Source organism: Aegilops tauschii, chromosome 7 (assembly GCF_002575655.3).
Source record: "Aegilops tauschii subsp. strangulata cultivar AL8/78 chromosome 7, Aet v6.0, whole genome shotgun sequence".
NCBI lineage: Eukaryota > Viridiplantae > Streptophyta > Magnoliopsida > Poales > Poaceae > Aegilops > Aegilops tauschii.
In genome coordinates this window covers 493492287-493502749 of record NC_053041.3, presented here as the reverse complement: position 1 = coordinate 493502749, position 10463 = coordinate 493492287, and the positions used below count along the sequence as shown (strand labels likewise).

The 10463-nt window shown below is 45.8% G+C and overlaps 1 protein-coding gene across 1 annotated transcript; it reads left to right on the top strand.

Annotated features, from left to right (window-relative positions):
* The first annotated feature begins 4514 nt into the window (after nt 1-4514).
* On the top strand, nt 4515-8048 carry LOC109775732 (putative FBD-associated F-box protein At3g50710). Its single transcript, XM_020334436.4, has 3 exons — nt 4515-5436; nt 7244-7387; nt 7487-8048. The coding sequence occupies exons 1-3, from the start codon at nt 4588-4590 to the stop codon at nt 7874-7876; spliced, it is 1383 nt and encodes a 460-aa protein (XP_020190025.1). The 5' UTR covers nt 4515-4587; the 3' UTR covers nt 7877-8048.
* Nucleotides 8049-10463: the final 2415 nt, after the last annotated feature.

Sequence of the window (10463 nt, the reverse complement as noted above, 5' to 3'; positions counted from 1 at the left end):
CACTAGATGCATGCTGGATAGCGGTCGATCTGTGGAGTAATAGTGGTAGATGCAGGCAGGAATCCGTCTACTAATCTTGGACGTGATGCCTATATTATGATCATTGCCTGGATATCGTCATGATTATTTGAAGTTCTATGAATTGCCCAACAGTAATTTGTTTACCCACCGTTGTTATTTTTCTCGAGAGAAGCCACTAGTGAAACCTATGGACCCCGGGTCTCTTCTTTATTATATTTGCCTTCGCGATCTATTTTTATTTGCTTTTATTTTCAGATCTATTAATCCAAAAACCCAAAAATACCTTGCTACAATTTTTATTTATTTATTTTATCTCGCATTCCCGCGAGATCTATTTATCCAATCTACTACAATTTTACCTATCTTTTTACCCGTGAGGGATTGACAACCCCTTTCTTGCATCGGGTTGCAAGTATCTGTTCTTTGTGTGCAGGAGTTGTTTACGTGGTGTTGCGTGGTTTTCCTACTGGTTCGATAACCTTGGTCTCATCACTAAGGGAAATACCTACCATCAACGAATGTATTATATGAGTTATGTGTATTGGGGAGGGGAGGTAGCAAGGGCGCGCCCCAAGGTGGCCGGCTGGCCCCCTTTGGCGCCTGCCCTATGGCGCCCCCTTTCCTTCCTAGGAGGTGGAGGAGAAGGCAGGAGGGGGCCCGGCTGCTCCTTGCCTTAGCCACCCCCTTTCCTTCCCTATAGGGCCGGCGGCCAGGGAGAGGGCGTCCCAGCCCCTTGTGGGCTGGTGTGTTCCCCCCTTGGCCCATTAGGCCCATATACTCCCCGTAGGTCTCCCAGAACCCCTTCCGGTACTCCGATAAATACCCGGTTCTTCCGAAACCTTTTCGGTAACCAAATACTACCGTTCTATATATCAGTCTTTAGCTCCGGACCATTCCGAAGCTCCTCATTATGTCCGTGATCTCATCCGGGACCCTGAACAACATTCGGTCACCAATTCACATAACAAATATAATACTATATCTTCAACGAACATTAAGCGTGCGGACCCTACGGGTTCGAGAATGATGTAGACATGACCGAGATGCCTCTCCGGTCAATAACCAATAGCAGAACATGGATGCCCATATTGGTTCCTACGTATTCTACGAAGATCTTTATCGGTCGAACATTTATGACAACATACGCAATTCCCTTTGTCTGTTGGTATGTTACTTGCCTGAAATTCGATCGTCGGTATCTTCATACCTAGTTCACTCGTTACTGCCAAGTCTCTTTACTCGTTCTGTAATGCATCATCCCGCAACAAACTCATTAGTCACTTTGCTTGCAAGCTTCTTGTGATGTGTATTACCGAGAGGGCTAGAGATACCTCTCTGATACACAGAGTGACAAATCCCAATCTCGATCCATGCCAACTCAACAGAAACCTTCAGAAATACCTGTAGAGCATCTTTATAATCACCGAATTACATTGTGACATTTGATAGCACACAAGGTATTCCCTCCGGTATTTGGGAGTTGCATGATCTCATGGTCAAAGGAATATGTATTTGACATTAAGAAAGCAATAGCAATAAATTGAACGACCATATGCTAAGCTAATGGATGGGTCTTGCCCATCACATCATTCTCCTAATGATGTGATTCCGTTATCAAGTTACAACACATGTCTATGGTTAGGAAACCTTTACCAACTTTAGATCAACGAGCTAGTCTAGTAGAGGCTCACTAGGGACACGGTATTTGTTTATGTATCCACACATGTATTAAGTTTACGGTCAATACAATTCAAGCATGAATAATAAACCTTTATCATGAATAAGGAAATATAAGAATAACAATTTTATTATTGCCTCTAGGGCATATTTATGTTAGTTGCTACCAAGAGTTCTCCTATATGAGGATAGATGGATCTAGGGGAACCCTAGACCTTCCTTTATATAGACAGGAGAGGCATAGGGTTTACATGCTAGATGCGGTTGGGGGCGCCGCTGTCCTCTGGTCTTGGGCGTCAAGAAGGTCGTCTAGCCTCTTAGGGTTAGGGCCATGTTGTGGGCCCATTGGGACCCCTTGTAGTTGACGGTGTTAGCCACCCCCGGTACAGGACCCCATCACATCCCAATTATTGTCACCTTGGGGTCTATAGTTTAGAACAATATCAGGTGCATATACCTTGCAGATACGATCAAGAACTCAAATATATTCATGAAAAAATAATAGGTTCAAATCTATAATCATGGCACTCAGGCCCTCGTGACAAGCATTAAGCATATCAACATAAATCTCAGTACATAGTTGATACTAGGTATCAAGCACTAACAAATTGATTCGATTACATGACGTATCTCATCCATCTACATCTACATCCAGTATGCCTATGATGAAATTACTCACTCCCTGTGTGAGCATCATGATCTTGTTCATGATGACAACAGTGATGAATTGCCCTCTCCGGAGCCCCGAACGGACTCCATATTTGGCCCCCCATTGAAGAACAGGAGGTGGCAACATTACCGTATCGTAAGAAGCAATGGAACTTTCTCTCTACTTTTTTCTCGGGAAGATGGTACTTATGGAGTTGGAATTAGGTCAGACGGAGGTGGGCAGGCCCTACAAGGCAGCTCGGCCCGCCCCTGCCTTGTGGGTAGGTGGTGGGCCCCCTGCAGCAGATATTTAACAAGTATTTTTTGTATATTCAATAAAAAATCTCCACCAAGTTTCGCCAATTTCTGAGAAATTTTATTTCTGCACAAAAAACAACACCAAAGTAGTTCTGCTAAGAACAGTGTTAGTTCGGGTTAGTTCCATTTGCAAATTAGAGTTCAAAACAAGAGCAAAGTGTTTGGAAAAGTAGATACGTTGGAGACCTATCAATCATCTCTACTTTGTACCGCGTCCACATCAATATAAGCAAAGCAAGACGGTGTGTTTTAACTTTTCGAGAGGGCCCAAACCTGGGTGAATACATGTGTCCCCATGTCTTTGTTACCATTGTGCCAAGGCTACCAGATCGCGACCCCCTACCCAAGACCTGCCAGATTTAACTTCGACAATGTTGCCCTTCTGCTAATTCTATCTCTTTATCCCTTCTGTAGGTGAGGTTTTTTGCGTCTGTTTCATGGTTTGGGGTCTCTCTATTCATCACATATGGGATCTGATTAGCCGACTAGGGGGAGGCGGCAACGTATGATACTGTCGTCGGTACAAGAGGGTTCAATTACCATGCACTGTCTTTTCTTCTAAAACACCAGAAGTGGCTTGGTTTCTACCCACTTGATCGTCTCCATATGGAAGGCTTTTATGATGTGCAATTAGCATATTTTACACTAAATTAGATGTTCTCCCACCAATGCTCAAATCTCCTACTTCTTTGGAATCCTGGTGAAATATGACAAAAAGGGCATGCGAACGCGGCAAAACAAAAAAATTCCTATGAATATAAGATGCAAAAAATAAGATAAAAACTAATGAAAAATGTACTCATCATTTTCTTAGCAGGTTTTGAGCAGGTCGGTGTGAAGGTTACGCAATCTTTCCTTTCCATTTCATGCAATAGGGGAAAGTTGTTCATTGTGTAAACATATTTTGACAATTTGTTTCCTTCCTTTTTCGATCTCTACTTTGGAGGCCCGCCATGTGGTCTTGGAAGGAAGGAGCTGGTCATTTCTATTGGAGCAAATGCTTGGCCTATTTTTTGAAGAGACTCGCCTAGTAAATGGATTCTCTCTGGATGTCTGTGGATGATGTTGAAACAGAAGCACAACCTTTATCCTTGGCTTATATCCAGTTCCTTCAACCTCAAGTTCTCCTTTCATAGTTGATGACGAAGATGCACACTGGTCGCGTGTGCTACCGAGAGGTAGCGTGGCATCCCCACCGAAAGAGTTCACCACGTGCCACATTTCTTCAAGAGATTTGCCTCATCTTTATCAATGGTGGTGTTTCTTTGTATATTTGTTTAGTGTGCTGCCAAGTGGATAGTGTTGCATCCCCAGAGAAATCAGTTCATCACATGGCGCATCTCTTCGAGAGATTTTTTCCTTATCTTCATCAAGGGCGGCGGTCTTTTGTATTTTCTCTATGTAAGCCTTGTGCAATTTCTGTGGGTGTTGGACTAACGAAAGCATGTTTGCTAAAATAAAGCTATACTTTATACTACAATCATTACCAAGCGACCAGTAATGCACAACAGTACATTAATATTTACTAGTTGAAACATAAGAAGGGTATATGGAAAGAGAACATGAAGTGTTCGTAAGTTTTTATACAATAGTGTTAGTAAGTTTCAATCAACTATTTTGCTTCTTCTTCTACAAAAATATGATACGTAATTTGCGTACTCTCGAAAAAAATCATTCTGTAAGGGTTTTCTCGATAACTCCAGGATTACTGGCCAACAACTAATCAAGAGTTTGATTAGTTCATCAGATAAAAAATGACTTTGGTTAGTTAGTTAACTCCAGAGGGAGATAGTGCCAGTGTGCTATTGAGCGGCTTGGACTAGACTACAAAGCTATCGGGCCCAAGGGCCGAGGGCACTCGGTTCTCACACTTGTTTGCCCCGCTAGCAGATCCACTCTCCGGTCAAAACACTCCTCTCCACCATGGGTGATGGCGCCGCCTCCCACCCCGCCCCGCGCTACAACGGCGAGGACCGCATCAGCGCCCTCCCCAATGACCTCCTCGGCGACATCATCACCCGCCTTCCCTTCATGGATGCTGCACGCACTGCCGCCTTCGCCTCCCATTGGCGTCAGATCTGGCGCTCCACCCCGCTCGTCCTGCGCGATGCCGACGCCCACCTCTCCGAGGCCACGCACGTCGCCACCGTCGCCAGGGCCCTTGCCGACCACCCGGGGCCCTTCCACACCGTGAGCCTCTTCGGCTGCAGGGCCGCCTCCCTGGATCTCGAGCTCCCAGAGTGGCCGCGCCTCCTCACCACCAAGCGCATCGAGAACCTCTGCTTCCATAACAAGCAAACCCAGCTCCAGACCACCTTGTCGCCCCTTCCTGCCGACATCCTCTGTTGCGGCTCGCTCCAGTCCCTCTCACTGGCCTTCTGGAAGATCCCTGACGACCTCCTACTCGCCGCCAACGCCTTCCCCAATCTCCGGAAGCTCGGATTGGTACGAAATGACATGAGCGACCAGTACATCCACCGCTTGCTCGTTTCCAGCCCCATTCTGGAGTACCTTGGGCTCGTGCTCAATGGTAAGCCCGAGCGCGTCCATGTCTGCAGCCAAAGCCTCCGGTGCTTGTTCCTTGGGCTATCCAAGGTGGAGGAGTTCACCGTGGTGGACACCCCACTCTTGGAGCGCATCATGTTCTTCAAGCCGCCTTATGGTGGAACCGATTGCGTGAGGTTCAGGATTGCTTCGGCACCCAAGCTGCGGGTGATTGGCTACCTGGAGCCAAGAATTCACAAGCTGCAGATCGGTGGCAGCATCATCAAAGTATGGTTACCTTTCCTTCTCTCCCTTTTTCAATGGAACGATTCTCTTTTTTTGATGAAAAGGGGTCTCACCCTGGCTCCATTCATAAGAAAGAAACGATACAGCTCGAGTATCGTTTGTTACAAACTTTCTAAGATCATAGAGAGGCCTAAGCACCTCACTCTAAAAATATTGAATAGACTTTTGTCTATCCCGTCAAACCCATGGGAGGGAAACTAGAACTAGGAGGAAGCACTGTAGTAATCCTGGTAAAGGAAAACGGAATAGAATAACAAAACATTCTACTTTCAAACTCTTACATGGGTAACAAACCTAGGTCAGGAACATAGGCCAGTGAAGAAGCAAACCAGAGCCCTGAGAACACCACATGGATAGAATTCTTCTCCTCTTGATGTTTAAGCTGGCATTCAATTGTGGTTCTTCCTCCATGAGTAGTTGTTCCCACCGCTTCCTTCCATGATATTGTCTCACTTGCTTCTCTGCAAAGTTCCAGTCTGGCTCTAGAGAAAGGGAGCTTTTAGCCTCCCCCAGAGATGATTATGGAAATCCATTCTCCTCCTTTCAGCTCCTGAAATGGTTTTGTCCTGTCTCTCAAATCGGGAGACCAGGCCTAGCACCTGTTTCAGAGGGATCAATGAAACTCTGTTAAATATTATAGAGTTTCTAAAGTTCCACAACCCCCACAGGATTGCAGATGTAACTATAGAGGTTTAGAAGAGGATATCCATTTAGATTCATATTGCCAAATCAAGGAATCTTCCTCATCTCTAAAAGGTGCAAGCCTAACAATATTAACTAGTTCGAACCATTACACCATTAGCTCATCTGAAAAATTTCTCCTAAAGGTACATCTTAGATTACCACCATCCCACAGATCAACAATAGTCTTATTTTTCTCTTGAACTAAAGAATACATATCCCAGTATGTTGTAGCTAAAGGAGCATTTCCATGCTAAATATCTTCCCAAAATTTAATCTGTCTACCGCTCCCAACATACCATTTATACCCAATTTTAACAGCCTACAAAGCCCACATAAAGTTTTTCCAGAAGTGAGAAGGGTGGCTGTCCTGATAGCAAAGGACGTTGGAATTCCTGGTATTATACTTATTGTGTCAACTATCTTCTTCTATAAGGACCTTCGCCAGCTATGTATCTCTTAACCCAGGATCCTATTAAACAAATGTTCATATCTTGGAGGTTTAACACCCTATTCCCCATATCCCCTCTTCGTACAAATGGAAGGCCAATTGGCTAGATGAATTTTGTTAGCCCCTTCACTATCACTACATAGACAATTTGCCATCTGTGAATTGATCAGGTTCAAGGCCCACTGAGGGATTTAAAGAAAGATAGTAAATACAAGGGGATGCTAGCTAGGCAGGACCTAGTCAGGGTATTTTTTCCCAAATAAGAAAGAAGTTTGCCTCTCCAACCAGCTATTCTGACTAAAAATTTACCAATCAAAGCTAGCAGATCTTCTCTGTTAAGCTTGTCAAAATGCAAAGGAATTCCTAAATACTTAATAGGGAAATCCCTAATTATGCATTGGAAAATGTCCACAAAGGGAGTGAGATCATTAACTAATAGGGATAAGAGAACTCTTATGATAGTTAATTGGCATCCCCAAAATTTGTTCAAAACAAGTTAGAATCCATTTCGGATACAGAGCAACTCTAACATCATTTTATAAGAACAAAAGGGTATCATCAGCATACTATACTCTTATAATAGCACTCTTATAATGGAACTGTTCTATGACCAGTTATGGAGTAATATGCATGTTCTTTTGGTGCACTGTACTGCAGCCTGACACAATGGCGAGCCCAGGAACCGTGGTTCCTGGCGTCGAGGTATTGGCCCTGAAGGTGAACTTTGGTGTCTTTTGGGAGGTGAAGATGTTGGCCAGCTTTCTAAGATGCTTCCCCAATGTTGGCACGCTGCACATCGAGGTCCTCGTGAATTCATCATCATGTAATCTTACAACAATTATTTATTATTAGCGTGCTTTGTATCTAACTGAATTATGCACTCATTGGTATGAACTGCAGTCTGTACAACCTGATCCATCAGTGGCCGCTCATGAACCCACCGGAGAGCACCATGCTAGGTTCTGGAAGGAGGCCAGTCCAGTCGAAAGCTTGAGATTACACATCAGGAGCTTGTTCATCCACAAATTTCAAGGGGATCAAAATGAATTCGAATTCCTCAAGTACGTGGCCTTGAATGCGCGGGAGCTGCGAGCATTGCTGGTCGTGTCGCCTGACAAAAAAATTGCTTTGGCACTGGCAGATGAGGTGAATGAGATGGCAAACAAATTGGACCGTCCACTATTTCAGCCATGGACTGCTAGAGGGTTGTTGGAGTCACCTAGAGTGCGCAATGTTTTGATCTCTGCTAAAGTACCCTTTCTCGGTGTCCGTGACCCTTTTCGCTGGTGAACCAATGTTGGGCTATGTGTTCTCCTGATCCCAGCTTATTTGGGAATCATTGAATGCTCTACTTCAAGGTCAGGTTGTTTAGTTTGTAAGGTGTGTGATCTCCTAAGATATGGCAGGTTTCAACTTACCATGAGTATATTGTGAATAAATCCTTGGATTTATATGAGTAAAATATTTTCAACTATACAGAACATCCTAGAAAATAGGGAAATTATGACTAGATACTCACAGAGCTAAATGAACTCAATCTCTAGCACAAGCCACCATCCTAGAAGCCTTGTGTAGATCATAAATCACATAGCCAGACTATTGGGGATGTAACTACTGGGTATAACCCGCCCAGGAGGGGTCGGGTTATACCGCTGGTGGTTTGTTATGACAAAGCCCATAAAGATGTTGTGACAGCCTGAATTTTGGCCCTTTCTTTTTCTTTTGTTCTTCCGAGGTTTTTGCCAGAGTTTTTCTTTTTCGTGGCTTTGTGGTCTGGAAACTGAAGAAGATAAACTCTTCTTTGTTTCCAGAGTGGCTTGTCATTCCCAAACCATTCCCTAGACCCTGTCATTTTCATCCTAGCCCAAATCCCAATATTCTTTTCATCGGGAATATTCCTTTTCTATTAAAGGAATAACTCAAATTGCCCTAGGTTGTGAAGCAACCTTTATTTCCATCACTCCTAAAATTCCCAAATAATTCTCATAAATTGTTTGGGTCATATCTTTCTCAAATATGACAAAATATTTCATTTGTCATGTTTATCATCATGCTCAAATAATTCATTTCCTATTCTGCCCTAAATGGCAAATTGTGAAGCAAGTGCCATTTTCCTTTTTCCAATTGACCTCAAACTCCTTGGACACCTTTTCCTGTCCATATCATTGACACATGCCAAAATGCAACCTCAGGTGCCTAGTAATTATTTATTTATGATTTTCCAAAGTTTCTATCCAGAAAGAAGCTTTGTGAAGGAGGTGCAAGCTAGGCATATCCAAATGAGTTGCCATTTTGCATGATCCCTCATATCATCATATCATAGCCCTCCACCAAAGTGGAGCTCATGTCATGCCTCCATGTGAGCTCATCTTCAATTCTTTGATTCTGTCCAAAATTTCAGTTTGTGAAGCAAGTATATTTTATCTTGCTCCATTATGGCTGCCAATTTTTCTAGGCATTCTATTGTCCATATAACTTACCTCCACCCATTTTGGGCATGTTTCATCACGCCATTATTTCCCTAGAATTTTTGCAAGTTTCTGTCCAGAGGAGATATTTGTGAAGCAAGTACCAGTTTGGCTTGGCCAATTGGTATGAGACTTTTTGAGCATCTTCATAGGACCAAATGACTCTGCCTTGCCCAATTTGAGCTCAAGTTGATGCTTCATCAGAGTGCATCATCAGAGTGCATCATCCAAATCTTGATTCTGGACCATGTTTGGCAGTTGCAGAGCAACTCTGTTAAATCTTGATCCAAACCCCTCCATAGTTACCAGGATGTAAGTCCTTCTATACCTCAACCTCCTAGACAATTCCATTTGACCCAATCACCTCCCTGTTGAGCAGCAGTACACGATAAAGTTTACTGCAGTAAACTTCATGTGTTAACTGCCATTTAACCATGTCACTTTTAACCAAACTACCACCGCAGTTGCAACCTCCCCAGGAAGGACAAGCCCCCAGACATTGTTTGGCCGGCCGTGTGCCACTGTGTGCGCCAGTGCACGCGGTTATCACGAGCTTTGGCATACAATGCGCGCTCTGCTGGCATTGGCCACGTCCAGGGCGTCTTCTTGCTCGGGCCCCTCTCCCTCCCGTCGCCTTCGCGCTCGTGAGCCTGTCCAACAGCTGGCATGCATCGTCGCCGTCCTCATGGAGCCCTCTTCCCCTCCGTCAGCCCCTCCGTCAGCTCTCGTCGCCGCGCGCCCACGGGAAGCCTGTAGCCGACCGGGAATTTATGGCGTTCGGCCTCTTCTCCTCTTGTCCACGAGCTCGGCCTCGTCTCCGTGAGCCCTTCCCTTCGTCCGTTCCCTCTCCGTCGCCTTCCCCAAGCTCATGCGTGTGCACACGCGTCTGCGGCGCCGGCCGCGTGTCCGCGGAGACGACAGCGCGGCACCTCGCCCCGCGGTTATATAAGCCCACCCCGAGGCCGTTCGACCTCACCACCAGCCGCCCTCACTCCCAGCAACCTCCCCATCCATCCGCCCGAGCCTCTGGAGCTCTCCTGCTCCACCATTACCGCCATGGCCGCGGGCCTCCTCATCCTAAATTCGCGGCCACCAGAGCCCTACTCTTCCCCTAGCCACCACCCTCGGTTTCCCCCGGAGTCTGGCGAACCTCCCTACCCTCTCTCCACCTCGCCGGAGCACCCCTAGGGCCGTGCCCCGAGAACGGCCGCCGCTCTCTGTCGCCTCCCTGTCGCCGTGAGCCCCGTCGCCCCTGGTCCTCCCCGGCGCCCTTTTCTCATCTGGGTGGGCGCGGCACTCCACTGCCCGCCCCTTCGCCGGTCTCCTCCCTGCCTCCCTCCTCTGTTTCCGTCGGGGTGCAGCGAGGAGGAGGAAGAAGACAGGAGCCTGGCGGGCCCCATCTCCTAGCA